This window comes from Cricetulus griseus, chromosome 9 (genome assembly GCF_003668045.3).
Source record: "Cricetulus griseus strain 17A/GY chromosome 9, alternate assembly CriGri-PICRH-1.0, whole genome shotgun sequence".
NCBI classification, from domain to species: domain Eukaryota; kingdom Metazoa; phylum Chordata; class Mammalia; order Rodentia; family Cricetidae; genus Cricetulus; species Cricetulus griseus.
This window is the reverse complement of record NC_048602.1, coordinates 28,185,418-28,209,131: the sequence shown is the minus strand read 5'-3', so window position 1 is coordinate 28,209,131 and position 23,714 is coordinate 28,185,418. Positions and strand designations below refer to the sequence as shown.

At 54.1% G+C, this 23,714-nt stretch overlaps 1 protein-coding gene across 1 annotated transcript; it reads right to left on the bottom strand.

Moving 5' to 3' along the window:
• Positions 1 to 997: 997 nt before the first annotated feature.
• LOC113837293 (gastric inhibitory polypeptide receptor) lies at positions 998 to 10,104 on the bottom strand. The gene is made up of 13 exons (XM_035449100.1): positions 10,048 to 10,104; positions 9,551 to 9,650; positions 8,935 to 9,042; positions 8,473 to 8,576; positions 6,883 to 6,986; positions 6,589 to 6,733; positions 4,492 to 4,651; positions 4,234 to 4,294; positions 3,877 to 3,946; positions 3,641 to 3,729; positions 3,417 to 3,555; positions 1,276 to 1,317; positions 998 to 1,198 (listed from the first exon to the last, which is right to left on the bottom strand). Exons 1-13 carry the CDS (start codon positions 10,102 to 10,104, stop codon positions 998 to 1,000), a joined length of 1,380 nt encoding a protein of 459 aa, XP_035304991.1.
• Between the last annotated feature and the right edge of the window lie 13,610 nt (positions 10,105 to 23,714).

Genomic DNA, 23,714 nt, shown 5'->3' with positions numbered 1-23,714 from the left:
CCTCCACTCCGCCAGAAGCCAAAGCCTGAGGTGTGGCCTTCAGTGTCAGCTCCGGGGCACAGGCTTTCTGGAGAACACCCTACTAATTGAGGTTTGTGTATATGCACACGCAGGTAGACCAGCCACAGTGAGACTGCATCCCCAAATTCCTCCCAGGGCTCTCTGGGAGATGGAAGGGTGTGTCCTGTCTGCCAGCAGTGTGTCTTGGCTACCTGGATTCAGCAGGGTTCAGCAGAGGCCTGCTCATGTTTAACCCTCAGTGACGCCAGGCTCCTCTGGCTCTGCTGCCAGCCTTCACCTAATGCTCAGCCCCCCTGAGTCTCTCACAGCCTAACTTGGGTGCCCCCCCAACCCCAAAGGAAGAGCCCTTTGATCCCTCTCCTGGCATCCATCAGCAAATCTTCCTCACCCCTCTGGGGCAGGGGTGAGGACACAGACACCCCTGCTAAACTCTGGGCTGGAAAGATGGAGTTGAGTTCACCCCACCCACGTGCAGGCCGATGCATCCTGCCCAGGGGATCTTCTGCCCTTCAGGCATGTGTAAGTCCTGCCTCGGTGCATGTGGGGTACATACATCCATGCAGGCAGAACAAGTCGTGCACAAAATGGAAAGAATAAAATGTTCAGTGCACCTGGGCTGGAATCCCAGTCTCCGCACCCCTGCCCACCTGTCCATCCGCAGGCCCTGGCTTTCCCCAGTTGCGCCACGGAAGCCCTTGTCATCTTTCTTGTCACATGCTATTCCATCTGCCTGGAACCTCGTCCTCCAGCTCTTCAAGCTGTCTCCACTTTTCTCAAACAGGGACTAAAAGCGTCGCATCTTCACAAGTGGCCTCCCCGTCAGTTGTCCTGGGCATCTCAGTTCTTTTCACAAAACCGATCCACGACAAATATATACACGGAGGGACCTTGTCTTCCTTCCTTTTCCCCACTCAGCGGCTGCTACACAGTAGGCACAGGATACATGTTAACCGTACAGACACAGGGGTCCCATTACCTAGCAGTAACTTTCCAAGACCTCGTCTCCAGGCCCGTGCAGGGATCCGGAGGGCAAGGTGCTGCCGATGGGGACCTCCCGGGGTGCAGAGCACGAGGGCATGGCCGGGGGACCGAGCTCCATATGCGGACGGGGGCGCTCATCCCGGAGGCTGAGATGCAAGATGAGGTGGCGCCAGCTCCTGCGGATCTCCGACTGCACCTGCAACGCGGGGCGCTCAGGGCGACGCCGTTCCCGGCACGGCCACCAGGGGGCGCGAGCAGGCCGGCCTCTCCTACCTCTTTGTTGATGAAGCAGTAGAGCACGCTCACCAGAAAGCCCTGCGGGAAGAAGAGCGGTCAGATCGCTGCTGCGGACTGCTTTGTTTCCAGGCTGTTGCCGCCCTGCTCCTAGGGACTGAGGGCACCTGCTCCTTGGCTCCCAGCTCCCTGCAGTGTCCCGCCCAGGGGCTGAGAACAAGGGCCTGGCAGTTGAGCGTCCTGCTTTCCACATTTGGGGCAAGCTGCTTAGCCACTCTGTGCCTTCGTCACGCAAAATGAAGGCGGTGGTTGGAAGAATTGAGGTATTTATGTGTTTAAAAAAAGATATATACAGAGCCAAGTCTTTAATCCCAGCACTCGGGAGGCAGAGGCAAGCTGGCCTCCGTGAGTTTGAGGCCAGCCTGGTCTACAGAGTGAGTGCCAGGATAGCAAGATACAGTGCTTAGCCAGGTGTGGTGGCACCTGCCTTTAATTCCAGCACTGAGAGGAAGAGGCAGACAGATCTCTGTGTGTTTGAGGCCAGCCTGGTCTACACAGAGTTCAGTGGCCATCCAGGACTACGTATTAGTCAAATTAGTTAATTAGGGCTGTAGAGATGGCTCAGCTTCCCAGCACCTAGATGATGGCCCACAGCCATCTAAAATGAATCAGTCACCCTCTTCTGACCTCTGTGGGCGCGGCCTGTATGTGTGCACAGACACGTGTGTAGTTAAAACATCAATACACACACAAAAAAATAATAAACTAAAAAGATTTTAATTAATTATGGGGCTTGAGGTTTGCTCAGGAATGGAACACATGCTTAGCCAGCTGGAGACAGATTGCAGGTTTGAGCCCCCACACCTGGCTTCAGCTAATTTTCAAGTCACTATGAACATGGGCTATTAAGGTATTCCTTATGCCGGGCTGGAGAGATGGCTCAGAGGTTCAGAGCACTGGCTACTCTTCCAGAGGTCCTGAGTTCAATTCCCAGCACCCACATGGTGGCTCACAACCACCGGTGGCCTCTTCTAGCATACAGGCATACATGCAGGCAGAGCACTCATACATATAAAATACATGAATGAATTTTAAAATCTTAAAAAAAAAGATATTCCTTATTCCGGTCAGTGGTGGCACATGCCTTTAATCCCAGAACTCAGGAAGGAGAGCCAGGTAGATCTCTGAGTTTGAGGGGAGCCTGGTCTACAGAGTGATTTCCAAGACAGCCAGGGCTACACAGAGAAACCCTGTCTCCAAAAACCAACCAAACAAACAAACAAACAAAAAATTAAAAAGATATTCCTTATGATTTTCTACAATCTTATTAAAATCACAAACCTCCTCTTCCAGGATGGTGGAAAAAAAGACAAATTGAAGTTGTGCCCAGGGAATTGACCCTCCTATTTTCCTGCTCCTGTCTCTCTGCACCTGCCTGTAGCTCTGCAGCCGCAGGCATCCTCGCCCTCCCTTCATCACAGTAGCTAGCCTCTGGCCTCAGGGATCCTCATTCTGGATCATGGCCCCAGATGTGTGACTGGCTGTTGACATAGGGTGTTTCTCCCTGTGTCTTCCACGGAACTGGGAGCCGACCACGCGGCTCCTGGTGTAGCTCCGTGCATGAGAGCTCCGTCTGCTCTTGCTTCCTTTAATGAATGCGCGTCCTCCCAAGGGAGGCTGGTACTGTGCCCACTTTATTGAGGAGAAGAAGGCTGGGGCTCAGTGGGGTCTATCAGGATTAGGGTAGCATCAACATTGGCCTTCCATTTTGGAACGACCTACTTCCTTAAATTCTGCTCTTAAATTCTTCCTTAAATTCTGCACTGAGGCCAGAGGGAGGCTTGTCTCCCTCTAGCCTCACACAAAGGCGAAGGAAGCAAAGCCAGAAACTAACTCCGCCCCAGCTCAGTCCACCCCACAATCCTTGTTCCTCACCCGAAGACAATCTTGGGGACCTCTACCACCATCATCCCCACTGCCTGTTCCTCCAGCCCAGGACAACCCTAAATAGGCATTTTCGGTCCTGTGCATGCATGATGAATGCACGCGTGTATGGATGAATGGAATCCCACGGGTGCCCTCCAGCCAGTGGCTGCTCGGAAGGATGATAGCAGCGCTCTGCCTGGTGGAAAGAAAGGCCCGAGGTGGCAGGGTGGAACCCGGGTCCCCGGTCTCAGCACCTGGAAGGAACTTAGGAAGATTTCAAAGGCCAGTTTGGCGAAGCGCAGGGTGCCTTCAGCCTGTTCCTCCGTCACGGGGGCAAACACCACCTCGTGGACACCCAGCAGGGGCACCAGCGTCAGCGTGGAACGAGCCAGCCTGGGGAAAGAGGGTGTTGGTGGTCACCATGTCCCTACCCCTGAACCCGGCCCCATCGGCCTCCGGACTAGGGGGGCCTCCTCACCTTAGTCGGTAGTCGGGGCAGCGCATCTGCCGTGTCCTCAGCTTTGACACCAGGATGCCAAGGATGCGGATAAAGATGAAGAAATTGATCTGTGAGGAGAGAGAAATTGATCTGTGAGGAGAGAGAGACTGAGCCAGAAGCTATTCGGCTCCGGGGTGGGTCGGGAGGTTGGCGCTCCGCTTCCCCAGAATGGAAAATCCCTGAGCACAGCCTGGAGGAGGCGACACTGGCCCTACCAAGATGGTTACTAGGATGGGGGTGCGGATGATCCACCAAATGGCTTTGACTTCGTTGCGCTCCCAGCACCTGGAGGAGGCAGGACAGAACTGAGGTGCACAGTTCCCACCCACCCACCCCCCCCAGCCACACCCAAGCTGGCAGGGCCCCTCGCCAGGTCCACCCTCTTTAAGGCCCACCGAATTCCTTTACGACCCACCCACCCTGCTTTCCAGAAGGCCACCTTCCCCAGCTCCTGGTACCTTTAGACCCTGCCCACATCCTCCGCGCGCACCTTCACCTTTCCACCCTTCCCCGCCCAGATGCTCCGCCCCCCCAGCCCCGGCCCCGCCCCCAGCCCAGGCCCTGCAACTCACTGCGTGTTCTCCAACAGGTACCTGACGATCACCCAAGGAATGACGAAAAGCGCGGGGGCCCCTGTGCAGACCCCGATCCCCGCCCCCCACCCCGCCGCAGCTGTCAGCGTGCACACCAGCCCCTTCCAGGCCCAGACCCGCGGAATTCCTCAACGAGGGGGCCGGAGGGGAGGCAACGCGGATCGGCGGGGCATCGGGGGAGCCAAGACACGGCACTGGGCTGGGCAGAGGGTTGGAGGGCACGGGGTCAGGGCTCACCCCAGCCAAGAAGCAGGTAGCAGCGGAAGTGGCCCTTGTCCGAGCCACCCACGATCACCAGCAGGTGGTGCAGGTGCACACCCTCTACCAGCAGCCAGGTGTAGTTGGCACCCACGCAGTACTGGGTCACGATCTGGGCCGCGCGGCAGGCAGCTAGGGCCTAGGGAGCCATCAGACAAGGGAAGTCAAGGCAGGGAGGTGTCCGCAAGCCTTTCTCCAGCAGCCTTGTCGATTTTAAAGTTTGTGTGTATTCCTTTGTATATGTGGTAGTAGGGCTTGAACCCAGGGGTTCCTGCTTGTTAAGCAGATGCTACACCACAGAGCCACGCCCCCAACCCCCACACGGGGGGATTCTAGGCAGGGTCTCCACCACTGAGCCACACCCCCAGCCCCTCACTAGGGGGATTCTAGGCAGGGGCTCTACCACTGAGCCACGCCCCCAGCCCCTCACTGGGGGATTCTAGGCAGGGGCTCTACCACTGAGCCACGCCCTCAGCCCCTCACTGGGGGATTCTAGGCAGGGGCTCTACCACTGAGCCACGCCCTCAGCCCCTCACTGGGGGATTCTAGGCAGGGGCTCTACCACCGAGTTACATTCCATTCCTCTTCTCTTTGAGTCAGATACAGGTTCTCACTAAATTATTCAGGCTGTCCTTGAACTTGCTCTGTAACCCAATCGGATCTTAAAATGTCCATTCTGCTCAGATTGCCACATGACTGGGATTAGGGGCTTCCTGACCAGACAGGGCTCATCTCCATCTCTTTCTGGCTTTCAAATGTTTTACTCTGGGTCCCCAGCAGATCGTTCATCTCACCTTACTCACTTTCACTTGAGGACTCTCCCACACTGACACCCTTAACAACTGGCATTTTCTCTTTTGTCACCATAGTGGAGAACTCTCAGAATCCCAATAACTGAACCCCTGGGGCTGAAGACATAACTCAGCAGTTAAGATCACTGGCTGCTCTTCCAGAGGACCCAGGTTCAATTCTGAGCACCCACAGTGCAGCTCGCAACTGTCTGTAACTCCAGATCCCACATGCTTTTCTGGCCTCTGGGGGCACCAGACATGCACTCAGTCCACATACATGCATAATGCATATGTGTAGGCAAACACTCACACATAAAATAAAAATAAAAATTTTAAATGTTGCCCAGTAGTGGTGGCATACGCCTTTAATCCCAGCACTGGGGAGGCAGAGGCCAGCCTGATCTACAGAGTGAGTTCCAGGATGACCAGGGGTACACAGAGAAACCCTGTCTCAACCCCCCACACCCAAATTAAATGACAAGTAGACCATAGGCATAGAAAGACCAGAGAGATCTTTCGTGAGTTTTGTCCACCGTGTGGGTTCTGGGGTTTGGACTCAAGTCATCGAGCATGTTAGCCAGTGCCTTTATACATCGAGCCATCTAGATGGCCTTTTGTTTTGTTTTGTTTTGTTTTGTTGGTTTTTCGAGACAGGGTTTCTCTGTGTAGCTTTGGAACCTATCCTGGCACTCGCTCTGGAGACCAGGCTGGCCTCGAACTCACAGAGATCCGCCTGCCTCTGCCTCCTGAGTGCTGGGATTAAAGGCTTGCGCCACCAACGCCCGGCCTATACGGCCTTTTTGTTGATGTTTAGTGTGTAGAGGTGCTTTCCCTGCCTGACCAGCATGTCTGTGCATTACATGCTGGTCAGGAGAGCGCATCGGATCCCCTGGAACTGGAGCGGCAGATGGTTGTGAGCTGCCATGGGGGTGCTGGCAATCACACCAGGCTCCTCTGCAAGATTGGCCAGTGCGGTTAACCACTGAACCATCTCTCCGGTCCTGGATGGCGCTTAATCTTGCTTTTCATTTTCCAGTACTGGACGCTGTATTCTATTACTGGGCTCTGCCGCAAGACCCTCACACCTCCCCCAACAATGATTACAGTCCTGTTCGCACCCCTGCGTCTCACCACCCCCCCATATCCAGGGATAAATTGGTACCTTCCAAATCCCCCTCATCAGTTTCTTCCTTCCACCCTGCTCCCGAGCCCTCAGTATATAGCGATGAGGAAAGGTACGGATGGGTAACTTCTTGGTCCCACCAGGAAGAAGGAGACGGAGTACCTGGTTCCACGGGGTAGGAGTCCGGTCCCCAGGGTAGGGACCCAATGTAGGCAGCAGCCGGTCTCGGGTGAGGATGGCCGCTGCCCGCAGCATGAAAGACGAGAACAAGTTCATGTGAATGTAACTTCGAGTGCAGTGCAGCCGCCTGGAGGATTTGAGAGACAAAAAGGGCTGGGAGTCGCTGGAGAGCCACCCTCAGAGTCCCTCTAACCAACCTCTGGCCCTTGCCCCCCGAGCCAGCAGGTAGACTGAGGCCCATGTCTCCACCACACCCCACAGGGCTGGGGGTCACACCTGAACAAACTTAAGATGAGCAGGGCCAGCAGCAGAGTGCCCAGGGACAGGGAGTAGCCCACCGTATACACGACCTGCAGGCGCTCCAGGATCAGCCTTTGGTCCTGGTGGGGACAAGGAAGGCAAGAGATTAATGCTTCTTAACTCTTCCAACTGATGGGGAGTAGGGCTGCCCAGCATGCCTTTCTCTCCTCCCCCAGCCCGCTCTCCTCTGGGGAAAGGCCCCCTTTATTCTGTTCTTGCAGAGTGAAGCACCCTGGTTTTCTCCTTGAAACACGACTTACAAGTCTTCAAGTGGGGTTGACTCCATCCTTCGCTTCTAAGGCTGGATGTGCATATTTTTTTAAAGATTTTATTTATTTATTACATATACAGTCTTGTGCCTGCATGCCAGAAAAGGGCACCCGATCTCATTCAAGGTGGTTGTGAGCCACCATGTGGGTGCTGGGAATTGAACTCAGGACCTCTGGAAGAGCAGTCAGTGCTCTTAACCACTGAGCCATCTCTCCAGGCCCCTGGATGTGCATATTAACACACACACACACACACACACACACACACACACACACACAAGCACACGCGCGCTCGCGCACACACACACACACACACAAGCACACACACACAAGCACGCGCACATGCATGCCAGCCTGGTCTACAGAGTGAGCCACAACTACACAATGAGATCCTCCTGTCTCAAATCACCACAAAAAAAAAAAAGAGAGATGGCAAAATGGCTCAGCAGGTGCCTTTGCCGCACAAACCTGGTGACCTGAGTCCACCTGGGATCCTCAGAAAGGTGGAAAGAAAGAACCAAATACACAAAGTTGTCCTCTCTACATACGCTATGGTGCACACTCGCACACACACTCTAATAAAGGACTTTTAAGCCGGGTGTTGGTGGCGCACACCTTTAATCCCAGTACTCGGGAGGCAGAGGCAGGAGGATCTCTGTGAGTTCGAGACCAGCCTGGTCTACAAGAGCTAGTTCCAGGACAGGCTCCAAAGCCACAGAGAAACCCCGAAAAAAACAAACCAAAAAAAAAAAAAAAAAGTCTGGGGGCTGGAGAGATGGCTCAGAGGTTAAGAGCACTGACTGTTCTTCCAGAGGACCTGAGTTCAATTCCCAGCAACCACATGGTGGCTCACAACCATCCGTTATGAGATCTGGTGCCCTCTTCTGGTGTGCTGATATACATGGAAGCAGAATTTTGTATACCTGATAAATAAATAAAATCTTTTTAAAAAAATAAAACAAGTCTGACATTAATGGGCGATGCCTCTTCTTGATGTCCCACAGAAAAACTCAAGCTAACAGAGAAAGACCAACATGCCAAGGTGACAGAGCCCGTGTCATTTGGACACTTAGGTCTTACGCAACCTGGAGGTGTGACCTTATAGTGTAGGTTTCCATCTCGGAAACCAGCACCCCTTTCTTTTTTCTACTTTAAGCCAGTCTGAGTTGGATTTTAATTACTAACAAGCCAGAGTTCTACTCAGTACAAAGAGGTGACAAGTTGGGCTTGAAGCTCCTGAGGTGTTTTTGCCAACTCTCCCCAGACAGCCTAGCCTGAGTCCTTCACCTCTTCTCACCTGGAAGGCCCCGTTCTTCTCTGGATTCTCACACTGAGTGTGATCTCTCCAAGGCCCCCACTGGCCATCACTGCCACACTGGCGGAAGACATAGCCCGCAGCCACTAGGGGAGCAATAGAGAGGGGACCAGAGAAAGAGGTGTGTAAGCGGTTCACCACTGTAATCTCCACAATTGGGAGGCTGAGACAGGAGGGTTGCCATGAGCTCAAGGCCAGCCTGGTCCCTGGAGGAGTTGGTAGCGCCTGGGACCCAGATGGTGAAAGGATTACTGTAAATTGATCTCTTATCATCATCTCACCGCATAGCCTGTGCATCCGCACAGCCGCACAATAAATTAAGAATTGTGTGACAGAGCCCACGGAAACACCAGGCTTGACAGACAGGGTCAGGGGACGAATAGGAGCAGGAGGGTGAGCTGCCCAAATGTGGAGTCCCGGAGAGGGGTTCGGGGAGCGCCTCACCGTGGCGGTACCAGGGCAGATACCAGGGGCAGGATGCCCGGGCGGTGGTGTTGGCGGCCGTGTAGTCCCAGCAGACGTACATATCAAAGGACCCGTTACAGACCACGCCTGAAGGAGAGGGCAGCAGAGCCGGAGGCTGGAGGAGAGGGGCGTCCCAAGCTTCCCTTTCTTCCACACATACAGGATGCTGTCTCAGCGGCCACAAGCTCCTCTCACCCATCCATCCATCCCAGCAGTTCCCGAGGCTCCTCCCATCAAATAAAGCCCAACCCTGTATTATTATTCTCAACCAGAAAGCTTAATTATCCAACTCCACCCAAACCCAGCCCGCCCATTGTGGCGCAGGCCCCGCCCAGGACCCATCCCACCTCCCCGGCCCTGGAACTCGCCCTGCAGAGCTGGCTGGCCTCGAACTCACAAAGATCCGCCTGCCTCTGCCTGCCGAGTGCTGAGATTAAGGATTCTTCTATTCAACTGAATCCAACCAGGGTCCTCACAGCCTACCCGAGCCAAACCGCACCCCAAATGTCCTCGGAAACCTCCCAGATTTTCCTCTTCGGCCTCCCCCTCCTCATCTCGGCCCCTCCCTCCTGCTCGCCCAGCCCTCTCATCAGACCTGAGGGAGCATCTGCAGCCTCCAGGGTCTCCTCGCACTCCCGGCCATAGCGCTCCCAGCGCTGGTACAGCTCCCCCGTTGTCTGCCCCTCAGAGTCTGTCTAAGAGAAAAAGGGAAGAGAGGACCCCCACCCCCAGGGTGACCCCCTCCCAGGCAGCAAGCTCGATTGGGAAGGGCCAGAAGCACCCGTTTTGGAGATGCAGAGCCTCCTGGGTGGTTTACAAATCTTTTAGATGGAATAATTCTGGCGCCTAGAAAACCACCAAGGGATCTGACATGAGAGATGACAAATTTTTCAGAGCACCAAGGGTTCTGACATGAGAGACGACAAACTTTTCAGAGCACCAGAGAAGGGCGGTGGCTGCACCCCACCCACCGGGAGGACTTGTGAGGGAAGGTGTGGGTACAAACCACCAGACTGCAGCCTCAGAACTCTCCTTGAGGCAGGAGAAGGCTTAAAACCCTCCCAGACCGCCTGTGTCTCTCTGGGTCCTCACCTCCGCCTTCTGGAGGGGCAGTCCCCACAGACACAGCAGCAGAAGCCACAGGGGCATCCTTGAAGGGTGATGGAGACTGGCAGGCAGTTGGGTTGGAGGGTCCCAGGGCAGGATCAACACTTTCAGCCTCAGTCAGTGCTCACCTGCCAGATGCACACTGAGTCTGAGGCCACCCCCATTTATGCACAGGTGAGGAGGATTTGGGGTGGGGCCGGACTAGGCGAGGCCTCCAGTGGTTAAGTGCAGCCCTGATCAGCTCAGCGATTCCCAGGCCCTCCTAAGTGTTGCTGAGGCAGCCAAGGTGGAAGGGAGGGGTGTTTGCTGAGGGGCCTGTTGCCCTAGAGCTGTGACGGGCAGAAGCCTCAGTGTCAACCAGAGGCTAGACTGGAGAGACTCAGGAACCTGGGACCTTCTGGTGTGTGTGGGGTGGGGGTTGGGGAGTTGGGTGGGGAGGAGATAGAAACCATCAGTCAAGTCTAGAAGGGAACCTGAAATGACCATTTGAGTTCCCATCTTCCCAACCCAAAATGTTTTTTTAAATGAGATAGGAACCCATCTTCTAAAACTTTCCTGGCTTTGGATACATAAAGCCCAGAGTCAGAAAGACAACGTTCTCCTAGCATCCAAATACTGGGAAATTAGAGCCTGGGTTTCTGACTTTAGCATGCTAAATACTCCGCAAGCAAGCATCACCCACCCCGACCGAAAGCAGGGTTTCAGGAGGGAATCTCAGACTCAGGGACAATGAGACATAGCAGGAGATCAGAGACCAAAAGGCAAAAAAGGGCAGAGACAAAAATGTGGGCTCGGAGACCAAAAGGAGTGAGCCGGGAGAGACAGAGAGAGAATGGGAAAAGAGTGGAAATTAAGCCCACTAGAGACTGAGAGGTGAAGGGAGGGATGACCGGGCTAAAGGCAGAGAGAGAGAGAGACAAAGGTAGAGACAGAGAGACAGAGACGAGGGAGAGATAGACCCAGGGCAGGGGGTTGATGGGGACCCCTTACCTGTGCCCAGTCCCTGCTCCTAATCTCCGGGTCTCCTTCTCCTGCCACAGCTGCCCTGCCTCGCCTGTCTGAGCTCTGGAAGAGGTGACAGGCGCTGGCAGCCTGGGGTGTTGGAGGGGGCGGGGCCAGGGTGGAACAGAACAGGAGGGGGGTAGCTCTGGGGAAGAGTGGGAACTGCGGAGCAGGCACGTTTATCACAGCCACTCTGTGTCACGTAGGAGCAGCCACACAGTTATGGTCCGGCCCTCCCCCACCCCACCCCACCCCCAGCCACACAGAACACACACTCTACCGTCCAGCCACTTACACTTGGAGCCTGGCACGCATGGAGTGTGACTCTGTGAGTAGCAAGTTCATTCACAGCTATATAAGTGCGTCCATGCTGAGAAAGCCAGTTTTCACCCCCGGGCTCACAATCACCCACAGGGACAGGCGGCTGGCTGTGTGCCCAGGGCCGTGGACATTTCACACACATGCAAACACTACCTGGCAACCCATAGTCCTAATACAATGACCTTTCCGCTGTCATTCTTCGGCGTATGTATCTGTGTGTACATATGCATGGGTGTGAGGGTCAGAGGACAACCTCTGATGTCGTGCTTGGGTGCTGTCTACTTTGTTTTGGTTTTTCGAGACAGGATTTCTCTGTATAGCCCGGCTCACTTTGTAGACCAGGCTGGCCTCTGCCTCTGCCTCTCCAGCGCTGGGATTACAAGCACACACTACCCAGCTTTACTTGCTGCTGAGGATCAAAACTCAGGTTCCTACTCTTGCACAGCAAATATTTTACCCAACTGAGCCGTCCGTCGCCCCAATCCTTGTTTTGCTTTAATTTCACGTGTGTGAAATTTGCTTACAACACGGATGCAGGTGTACCACATTCATGCAGTCCCCAAGGAGGCCAGAAGAGGGCACTGGTGCTGGAACTGGAGTTACAGACGGTTGTGAGCTTCTGTGTGGGTGCTGAGAGTTGTGAACCCTGCGTCCTCTTAGGTCCTCTAGAATAGCAGCCAGTGCTCTCCAGCCCTGTCTTCTTTGTCTGCAGTTTCTTAATAAAAACAGAGTCTTACTATATAAACCAGGTGTCCTCCAACTCCGTATCGCACTGCCTCAGCTTTTCAAGGGCTGAGATTCCTATTTCAGTTGCCCAGGCGTGTGCAACCACATCTGGTAACCAGGAACACTTTCAATAAGTAGCACACTTACCCACACCCAATAGGGTGTATCATGTCAGGCTACCTGCCCCAGGAGACAGGACCTGGACCCCCGAGGCATCACCCAGAGCAGGACTTCAAGCAATGAGTGTCCAGGACTTGAATGTGCTTGTGTGTGTGTGTGTGTGTGTGTGTGTGTGTGTGTGTGTGTGTGTGTGATTCGCACAGCCATTCAGTCATCTCCCAGACCAATCTGCAGATCACACACAGCGTCACACACATCCACAAACATTGTCACCCTCTGACACACATTACACAGTATCCGGGAGTCTACACCACATGCAACAACACACAGTCTTCAGGATCACCAAATGCACATGCTTGCCACATAGGCACACAACCATGACGTTGTCAGGCTTGATGGCAGGCACCTTTAATGGCTGAACCATCTTGCTGGCCAGTGTCACCTTTTTGCTCATTTTTTTTTGAAAGGATGCTATATGCCCCAGGCGGGCCTTGAACTCATTATTCATCTGCCCCCAATTGCCAGATGCTGGGCTTACATCTAGGGCTCACCACTCCCAGCTCATGTGTGTCACATAGGGGACCCTCCCTGGTCCCCACAGCCAGTTGTACAGTTATTTGTCCACACACAGTGATTCCCACTGTCACACTGTCACACATTAACATACAGCCTTTTTAAAAAGTCATTTATTTAACTTCATTTTATGTGCATTGGTGTGGCGGTATCAGATCCCCTGGCACTGGAGCTAAAGACGGTTGTGAGCTGCCCTGTGGGTGCTGGGTATTGAACCCAGGTCCTCTGGAAGAGCAGCCAGTGCTCTTAATCTCTCCAGCCCAACGTGCAGTGTTGAAGAGGACCTGTGGTTACAGGAACCCATATATCACCCATGTTTTTACAGTCTCTACTTCCGGAATCTCCCTTCACCCTAGATGTGGGGAACATCTGTCAGAGGAGCGTAGGATGGGGAGACTTGGAACCCAGAACGAGAACTCGGTGTCTGCATCTCCCCCTCGACACACACCACCAGTTCAGGCTGCTCTGGAGCTCCCCTGGGGTTTGCGTGATAAGTGGGGCAGAGGCAAGCCTGCCCATTTTGCAGAGGACAAGCTGAGGCCCAGAGGCCCCAGGAAGGGCAGGGAGTGGCCTGAGGTCCACATCAGAAGCAGGCAGCAGAGAGCATGGGGGGTGGGGGGTCCTTACTGCCTGGCCCCTGGGGGCCTCTGTGCTCTCTGCTCCACATTCCTGGCGCCCTGTGGATCCTGGGAAAGTGTCTGTCCCTGAAGTGGAGCCTGAAGGGGGTCTGAGATTGAAGAGCACCTCATGGCCAGCTGGGGCTGGGAGATCTGCTGGGCTTCAAGAGGGCGTGAAGGTCACTGGACAGCTGAGGGGGGAAGGGGTGGGACTGGGGTGCTGAGAGGAGCAGGAAAAGAACCAGAGACCCAGAAAGATAAGGAAGGGAGAGAGGCCAGGCGGCTCTGGCGCACGCCTTCAATCCCAGCACCCGGGAGGCAGAGGCAGGAGGATCTCTGTGAATTCGAAGCCAGCCTGGTCTCCAGAGCGAGTTCCAGGACAGCCAGGGTGACACAGAGAAACCCTGTCTTGAACCTTCCCTCCAGAAAAAAAGAGGAGGAGGAGAGATGGGGGATGGAGAGAGAGAGAGAGAGAAGAACTTGGAATGCAGACTCAGGCCTGTCATCCCAACACTGCGGCAGGCTGAGGCAGGAAGAGCCTGAGTTTGAGGCCAGTCTGGGCTCCACGGCAATGAGATACCATTTCAGAGAGAGAAGGGAAGAAAGGGGAGGGAAAGGGAAGGGGAGGGAGAGGAAGAACAGGAGAAGAGGGAAGGGAGGAAGAGAGAGATGAGAGAGGGAGAGCCTGGAAGATGCTCCTGAGGGGGCGGGGACCCGAGGCTCCAGCCGCTCCCTGAGAATCTATAGCAAGGTACCCATGCTCCTGTCAATCACCCCTTGCCCATGATCCTGTAAGCGACACTAATGAAGCTCACTGAATCACACACACAAAGACACCCACAAACAACATGCAAGACGAGGGAAGAGGAGACAGGGGGAATGCAATCAAAACACTGTATAATATATATATATATATATATATATATATATCAATGAATCAATGAGACTCATTGTATATCATTAATATCTGCTAATAGGATTCTAAAAGGCAGCCTGCAGGATGGCTCAGCTGGTAAGCGTGCTTGCGTGCTCGACACCAAAGCTGATGGACGACCTGAGTTCAATCTCTGGGACTCACGTGGTAAAAGGAGAGGACAAACCAACTCCCAAAGGCTGTCCTTTGACCTCCACTCGTACAGAGCGGCACATTCACACGGGCATAAAGCCGCACAGACACACGGATGAATAAATAAAGACATGTATATGTATTTTAAAATTCCCAAGGTATTCCTGAAGACAGAGAGGAGGCCATCCTCACTGTCCACTCTAGGTAAACACAGGAGGGGCGTGTAGGACCGAAAGAAAGAGGAAGGGACATCTGTCTAGGTCCTTGACTAGCTCCTGCCCAGCCCTGTCCCCTGTCTAGGGTCCCCAGCAGTCTCTGGGGACAGGCATTGAAGAAGCATGCTGGAGCCTCCCGGGCGGCACCGTGCCGAAGCCCACCCTTCACCCACCCCGGGAGATTCAGCCCTGTCTACACTCTGGCTGCTTCTCCAGTGTACTTGGCTCTTCCGGTCTCTAAATATAGCCTGTCTCTCCCAGCCGCCAGCCTATCTGCTCTCTGTTGGTTCTCGCACTCCTCTCTCTGTGCTTGCTCTCTCCCTCCCCTCCCTCTCCTCCAAATCCCTCCTGTCTAGTGGAGCACGACAGAGCATCAATCCCAGAGGCTAGCAAAGCCCTGTGAGTTCAAGGCCAGCCTGGTCTGCACAGCAAGTGTCAGGTCAGCGAGGGCTACATAGGGAGAGCCTGTCAAAAGACCAAACAAATAAAACCACCAAATCTCTCTTTTCTCATTTTCTCTAACCTCACATTCAGTTTTTCTGTCTTTCTTTCTTTGTTTAAAAGATTTATTTATTATCTATACAGTTTTTTTTGTTAGGGATCCTAGGCAGGGGCTCTACCACTGAGCCACGCCCCCAGCCCCTCACTGGGGGATCCAAGCAGGGGCTCTACCGCTGAGCCACGCCCCCAGCCCCTCACTGGGGGATCCTAGGCAGGGGCTCTACCGCTGAGCCACGCCCCCAGCCCCTCACTGGGGGATTCTAGGCAGGGGCTCTACCGCTGAGCCACGCCCCCAGCCCCTCACTGGGGGATTCTAGGCAGGGGCTCTACCACTGAGCCACGCCCCCAGCCCCTCACTAGGGCATTCTAGGCAGGGGCTCTACCACCGAGCCACGGCCCCAAGGCCCTCATTGAGGAATTCTAAGCAAGGTCACTCCAGTTAAGCTCTCTTACCTCCCTACCCTCACAACACACTTATAGCCCAAACCGACCTCAAAATCATCTGAATCCTCAGCCCCCTCTCCTGGTACTGAGAGTACAGACATTAGTTACAACAACTCATTTGTCTTGTTTTAAAATCTAGTTTATCTAATTTTTCCTCCTGGGAATGGAGGCCAGGGTCCCACACAAGCTAGGCAAGCTTCTGTACTGCTGAGCTCCGCCCCAGACCTATTCTTGTGTTCTAACTTCTGTGGGTCTCTCCTTCCTTTCCTGCCTTGTCTCTGGATGTCTGTCTGTCTGTTTCCCTCCATTGTTCCTGGCCCTGGCTTTCCTGGCTCTTCTTCTCTCGGGCCCCTCCGGTTTAGAGATGTGGCCAGACAGCGTCCCAACTTTGGAAGTGACAGTAGGGGGAAACCGGAAAGCCTGTGTCTGCCCCCCACGGGGCTGCCCAGCCAAGCAGAGCTGGAGGGGATCAGGCAAGGAGCCTGGGGTGCTGGCAGATGGTGCAGGGGAAATGAGGCAGAGAGATATGGGGCCTGAGACCAGGAGTGGGAGGGAGAGAAGGCCCCTGAGGGTTAAGACTACAGAGGTATGAGGCTTGAAGGACAGAGAGCTAGTGAGAAACAGGGAGGGTAATAGAGGCAGAGACACCCTCAGGGAAACATAGCGAGACTCGCTGGAGGGGCCAAAGAGGCCGAGCCTCAGAGAGAGGAGAGGTCAGGAAGCCAGAGTCGGAGAAACAGGCTCACAAAGACAGAGAGCTAGATCCTGGAAGTCAAAGAAGGGGGAGCTAGCCGCACACAAGGGATCCATGAAGGAAGGAATCCATGGCCAGAGGAAAAAAAAAAAGAAAGTAAGATAGAAGAGACCCGAAGAGACAAACCAAGATAACGTTGAGAGCTTTGGGATTTGGCTCAGGGGACAGAGCGCTTGCCTGGCATGGGTGAAGCCCTGGGTTCGTCCACCACCACATAAACCAGATGTGGTAATGCCCAGAATCCCAACACCACAGGGATGGGTGTGTGTGGGAGGGGTTGGAGACAAGGATGGGAGGGTCAGAAGTTCAAGGTCATCTTTGGCCACACACAGTTCAAAGACAGCCTGGCCTACGTGAGATCCAGTCTCGAGAAAAAAGTCGAGGTTGAGTGAGTTTCAAAGAGACAGGACACCAGAGACAGGAAACCCAGGGAGACGGGGACCAGGCATGGGGACTCAGAGAGAGGGGACCCACCGAGAGTGAAGGACACAGGGATGGAAATAGGATACCTGGGAGGGAAGACAGGGAGGGACAGAGCCCAGAATAACAAGACTGTATCCGTTACGCCAAAGACAAAATCCGAGGGAGACGAGGCAGATGCAGTCAGCTCCCCTTAGCCTCTTCCGGTCCTGGGGGGTACCGGTATCCATAGCAACCGACCCAGATCCCCATGGCAAATATTGTTCAGGCCAGAAGCAGCGGCAGGGATGTGTTGACATAATGTCTCATTGGGTGGGGTGGGGGCTCTAGAGGGCAGGATGGCGGGCAGAGGGGAGCGGCTCCCATCTGGGGCTCTTGCAGACAGCTCCAGCCTGCCTTCACCTCCAAATCCCCCAGCAAACTTCCCTTCACCTCGCCCCAGTGGCTGAGCCCAACTATCCCCTGCTGCCCCCTAGTGGCGGTGGTCGGGGCTGGGCGGTCCCAGCCTGGGCTGAGGGTGCAGGCCTCAAAATGTAATTTCCAGACTGTGGGAAAGAGCATGCTCACCTGCAGAAGGAATTAAAAAAAAAAAAAAAAATCTATCTACCCCACCCCCGCACTCCCCCAGCGCAGCGACCCCTTCCCAGCCTGTCTTCAAGGTGCCTGACGTCTCCCTGTGAAAGCACTCGGAAGAGAACAAACTCCATTAGCTATACCCAGAGCCAGCACGCCAAACGCTCGACACCCGGATGCCCATCCAAACCGCTCTTCTCTTCTAGGAAATGGGGGCCCACCACAGGAATTTGCCCTAAAAAGCCATCGCTCACGGCTTGCATGGACCCTTTTTGAGTCTGGTTCCTGCTCTGGGGCTAGGGACTGTTCCAGAACAAGGACAGGGTATGACACTTTTGTATGTCGTCTCCTTCCCTCCGCCATAACTCACCAGCCTCAATAATTCTGTGCCTTACTCCATCCTCTAAGCCCCGGATTTGCTCCCATGCCCCACAGCGTGGACCCCAGGATTGGAAACCTTCTTGGGCTCGCACAGTGCCCTTGGGCACCCTTCCAAGAGGGCCATATCCTTTAACACGGTACAGTCGGTCTTGATCCATCGTGTTTTGTTGCTATTGTTTTGAAACTTTTTATTACATTTATTTATTTACGTTTTTTTTTTTTTAATTTGCACGTATGCCTGGAGGCCAGAAGAGGGCACCGGATTTTTTTGTTTGTTTGTTTTTTGTTTGTTTTTTGAGACAGGGTTTCTCTGTGGCTTTGGAGGCTGTCCTGGAACTAGGTCTTGTAGACCAGGCTGGTCTCAAACTCACAGAGATCCGCCTGCCTCTGCCTCCGGAGTGCTGGGATTCAAGGCGTGCGCCATCAATGCCCAGGGCACCAGATCTTATTACAGATGGTTGTGAGCCACCATGTAGTTGCTGCGAATTGAACTCAGAACCTCTGGAAGAGCAGCCAGTACTCTTAACCTCTGAGCCATCACTCCAGCCCCCTATCTACGTTTTTCAAGACAGGGTTTCTCTGTGTAGCCCTGGATGTTCTGGAACTCTCTCTATAGATCAGGCCTGCCTTAAACTCAAGAGATCCACCTGCCTCTGCCTCCCTAGCGCTGGGATTAAAGGCCATGTGCCATCATTCCCGAAATATTTATTATTCTTAATAACAAATTAAGGCACGATCCCCCAAAGTCCAAAGGTGTTGGATACTTATGGGCCTGGGGTTACCAGGGGGTGCTGAGGCAGCTGTCATGGGTGCTGAGAGTTACACTCAGGTCCTCTGGAAAAACAAGCTTCTTTTTTTTTAAAGATTTATTTATTTAGGCTGGGCATTGGTGGTGCACAGCTTTGATCCCAGCACTCGGAGGCAGAGGCAGACAGAGCTCAGTTCGAGGCCAGCCTGGTCTACAAAGTGACTTCCAGGACACCCTCCAAAGACACAGAGAAACCCTGTTTCGAACCCCCCCCAAAAAAAGAGATTTATTTACTTATTATATATACAGTGTTCTGCCTGTATTATCCCTACAGGCCAGGAGAAGGCAACAGATCTCATTATAGATGGTTGTGAGTGACCATGTGGTTCCAAGACTAAGGTAAACTTAAAATCTACCTCAACAGGACCCCCCCCCCCCGCGCCCAGAAATCATTTATCCCTTGAGCACAAAAACCTCCTTTTTGTCATTTGGGTCTCTTACAACTCTAAGAGAGAACGTTGTTGGTCCCACAGACTCTGCGAGCCTCATCCTCCCTTGCTAGTTACCTTCCTAGCACTTACCAGGACCGGAAATGGTCTTACCAGCTCTGAGCCTGATTCTTTGTGTGTAAAATGGGGACGATTATGATCGAGGAGTGTTTGACATCTAGGAACTGCACTGCACATGCTAGCAGGCGTTTACTTTGTGTGGTAGTTTACAAACTCCATGGAACTCAACATCCCACGACAGCAAACTCAAAGAGTAACTTGATCGCTGTGGAGACTCCAATACTTAGGATGGGATTTTGGTTTATAGTAAGTACTCAGGACACTGTGTGTGTGTGTGTGTGTGTGTGTGTGTGTGTGTGTGTGTGTGTGTGAGTAGTTCTAGGGAGGGCATCAAACATGCTAGGCAAGGCAGGGGCTCTACCACTGAGCCACGTCCCCAGCCCCTCACTGGGGGACTCTAGGCAGGGGCTCTACCACTGAACCACACCCCCAGCTCCTCACTGGGGGATTCTAGGCTGCTGCTGTGTGGGCCTCCAGCCCTTAATTTTTAGAGGCAATCTCTTTGTGTAGCCCAGGCTAGTCTTGAACTTGTGATCCTCCTCCAGAGTGCGGGGGGGGGGGGTCACAGGAGTGTGTCATCATACCCAACACTCAGGAAGCATGTTGAATGAGGAAAGGAGGTTGGCATGGCTATGAATCTCACCTTCTGGAGGCAGAAACTGAGGCTCGGGCTACACAGTCAGAATGTGTTAAACGCAGTATCCAAATATGAGTAAATCTGGTCCCCAACGCTTCCTGTGTGCCCGGAGGTAAATCTGCCCCCGGCAGCACTTCTCCCCCAAATCTGGGCCCCACTAGTAAAGGACCTTGCTGCGAAGCTCGAGGGCCTTGCCTGATGACCTGAGTTTGGTCCCCAGAGGCCCTGTGGTGGAAGAAACTTCTCGGACAATTTCTTCTCCAACACCCACACCATGCTAAGAACTCCTGTGCTTGTGTGTACGTACAGACACGAGTGCGCCCACACCAGAAAAGAAATGTACAAACCAAGGACAAAAATACTGTCTGGAAGTTGGGTCTTGTGGTATTTGCCGGTAATTTCAGCACTGGGATGACTGGAGGCATGAATATCAGAGGCCCCTTCTGAAACAGGGTTTCTCTGTGTAGCCCTGGCTGTCCTGGAACTTGCTTTGCCAGCCAGGCTGGCCTCGAACTCACAGAGATCCTCCTGTCTCTGCCTCCCGAGTGCTGGGATTAAAGGGGTATGCCACCAATGCCCGGTTTACAGGCCATCTTTTCAGCTAAACAATGAGTTCAAGACCAGCCTCAGGTACATGAGACCCTGTTTCAAAACAAAACCAAACTGGAAGTGAGCCTAATAGTGCTTTCCTATAATCCCCGTATGTGGAAGACTGAGGCAAAAGGATTGCCTCAACTTTGAGACAGCTGGGCTATTGAGTGAGTTCTATACAGACTGGGACACAGAGAGAACTTCTGTCTCAGAGAGAGAGAGAGAGAGAGAGAGAGAGAGAGGGCCAGATGTGGCCAGCACCTTCGAGGCAAAGGCAGGTGAATCTCTTCAGCTGGAGGCCAGTATGGACAATAAGTCAGCTTTCAGGACAGCCAAGTTTACATAGTGAGATCTCCTTTTTTGTTGTTGTTGTTGTTTTGTTTTTTGAAACAGGGTTTCTCTATGTAACAGCCTTAGCTGTCTTGGCACTCACTCTGTAGACCAGGCAGGCCTCGAACTCACAGAGATCCTCCTGCCTCTGCCTCCCAAGTGCTGGGATTAAAGGCAGGCTGCCACCAAAGCCTAGCTAAGACCCCCCACCCCTCCCCTGTCTTAAAACAAAACAAAAGGCCAGGAGTGGCTGCACAGGCCTATTACCCCCAGAATTTGGGAAGTGGAGACAGGAGAATAAAGATGAAGAGTTCAAAACCGGCCTACATGAGACCTTGACTCAAAAAAGCAACAAAAGCCGGCCGGGCATTGTCGGGAGGGTTTTGCCTGTAATCGCCACACTTTGGGGGGCTGGAGTGAAGGCAAGCCTGGGCTACCTACATAACGAGGGCAGTCTGTCCTTGCTCAAAAACACAAAACAACAAAACAAAGCCAAGTGAATCCCATGATCTGGGTCATGACTTGGACAAAGCGGTCCCGTCTTCTGGAAATCTATTGTGAGGTTTTGCACCCCCTCCTTCTCTCCGAGCTCCCCAGTTTCCGAGCCTGCTCTGGCTGACACCGCCAGCTGCTCCCGGGCTTCACAGCCGGGTCTCTGTCAAAACACGGACTGGATAAATAAAGCCGTCGTGGGCGACGAGGACTGTAGGGGCGGAGCTAAGGGCCTCGGTGGCCGGAGTGGAAAGGAAGGCGGGGCTAATCGACTTTGGGGGCGGGGTCCAAATTCTGGGGGCGGGGCTAAACCTTCCAGAGTGTCTGGTCCAAGTTTCTGGTCTTGGATGCTCAGGGGGTGTGGCTAATTGCTCTAGGGGCGGGAATAGAACTTTAGCTGCAGCTACATTTGGGAGGGGTGGAGCTAAAAGCCCTGGGGGCGGGTCTAGATCTAATAAACAAGGAATGGAGACCCGGCTTGGATACAGGCGCAGGTTATAGGATAACCTAGCATGTTTGAGGTTTCAGTGTCAGGCTATGGGCGTGCGAGGGGACTTATGGGAAATCAGATAAAAAATTTAAGGGAGGCTTTCGGGAACAGGTCTTCTTCTACCTCATCCTCCTTCCAGAGCTGGGGGCGACGCTTCGGGATGAAAAGCAGGGAAGACCCTGCCCCTGTAAACCCGTCCGCATTGCTATTGGTGGAGGAGCCTGCGCGACAGACTCTCATTGGTTCCTAACGGGAGAGGAGGGGGTGTAGGGAGAATACACTCCGGTTGTGGGAGGGACCAGACAGTACCTAGGGAGACCCGGACGCAGCCAATCCTGACCTGAAGGCTGTTGGGGGGACTGACGGAGCAGTCTCTCGACCCCCTTTCTGGGCATCCTAGGGGATGACCCCAGTGCCAGGCTCAGTGCCGGCCGCCTGATACTGGGTGGGCCGAGCCGGGGATGCTGGAACCAAGGGCGTTGCTATGGCAACGGGAGGCAGGGCCTGGGGGGGGGACCGGGCCCGTGCTGGGGCTGCGGGGGCCGGCGGCGGCTGCGGCGGGGCAATGGCGGAGCGCGGCCCGGCCTTCTGCGGCCTGTACGACACGACCTCGCTGCTGCAATACTGCAACGGTGAGAGCCCCCTTCTCAGCTCAGACCTTGGCCCCACCCAGGGTTGGACTTGCCTCCTCCTTCCCCAACCCTTTCTTTCAAATCCTTATCTCCTCCCTTGTGGGAGATTCCTCCTTTCTCCCTATCAACAGGATCCTGACCCCAGAACAGGGTCCTCCATTCCCAAAGCCAGGATCCTGCTTCCCCAACCCCCACAACCCCCACCTGCTCCGAAGGTGGCTACACAGAGGGAAGGGGGGACATCTTGAAGATGCCTGTGATGGGGCGGGGAGAGTAGGCCTGGGGTGGGGGAATCAACTGAACCTGGAACTCTTTCTGCCCTTCAGCCCTCTGGGACCCTCCTCTGTGTTTGGGCGTAGCAGGGGGGAATGCTGAATTGAGGGCTGGGCATGGGACCAGTAAGACATCAGAGGAGTTTGCGGCCACTGTACCCCCCCCCCGCCAGCATCTACAGCCTGCCCCTCCCACCCATGAAGAAGCCTCCTTTTTACCTAGACAAATGTGTATGCCACCAGGATGGCCATTTTGGTCTTTGGGGAGCTGTGGGCTGCAGCAGTGGGGAGATGAGAGAAGTGCGCGCTCATCTCTGGGCCAGGGCAATGGCCAAGAGCTTGAGTCATGGGGTGGGACCATGAGACCAAGCAAGGCCTCAGGTGGAAGCTGGCCTTTCAGGGTCAGTGTGCCCCCATGTCAGTCAGGGGGCCTTTTGAAAGCTTCATCTTGGAGTTTGGAGGTCATCCCCTGGGGAACACACCCATCCTGGAGACCCCTAGAGTTGACAAAGGACCTAGAATGTTCCTTTCACCCCCCTCTACCCTCTAAAGGTTAAGGATGACACGATCCCTGAGGCTGTATCAAGTTTGGGTTCTGTCCCTGAAGGAAAAAGAAAACCTGTCCCGAACAAGTGACTTGGACCTCCTGGCAGAGGTCATTGCAGACATGGGAGTGCAGGGTGGGGTGCAAACATTACCATATTTAATGGTTCCATCTTACTTGGGGTTTCTTAAGCTCGCATCATAATGTGGGAAATCCTGCAAGCGCAGAGCCTAGCTCGTGCATTTTCAGTTGTAATTCTGTTTATGGTAGGTAGAACGGGGCTCTGCATAAGGTCTTTTGGCGGCTCCCCCCACCCCTTACTTGCTGCGTGGCCCTCAGCTTAACTCTTTTCCCATCTTCTTCAGTTTCTTCCTTTGCAAGGATTGCCACGGGACCCTAGGACTTCTTGGTAGGGGTCTCAAGTCTCTGCAGGCCTCTCGCTCCCACCTGGAGAGTTACCCTCCCATTTTCCCTCTGCAGGTCCAGACGTCGGACCTGGGTGGGTGGGGGCAGGGGACAGACTGTTAGGGCAGTGCAAGCGATTGGACCACGGAGGGAGAGGGAGGGGAGGGACAGGAGGCTGCAGTGCGCAGTCCAACGCGAGCAAGGAGGGAGCAGGCAGGCAGGGCTGGCC

What these genes read in the sequence shown, in the direction of transcription:
- LOC113837293 (XM_035449100.1), bottom strand. Translation starts at nt 10,104, where the DNA reads ATGCCCCTGTGGCTTCTGCTGCTGTGTCTGTGGGGACTGCCCCTCCAG. An exon ending in TCTGCCCTGGTACCGCCACG is followed by an intron (nt 8,577 to 8,934) that starts GTGAGGCGCTCC and finishes TTGCTCCCCTAG; the next exon opens with TGGCTGCGGGCTATGTCTTC. An exon ending in CTCCTACCCCGTGGAACCAG is followed by an intron (nt 4,652 to 6,588) that starts GTACTCCGTCTC and finishes ATGGCTCCCTAG; the next exon opens with GCCCTAGCTGCCTGCCGCGC.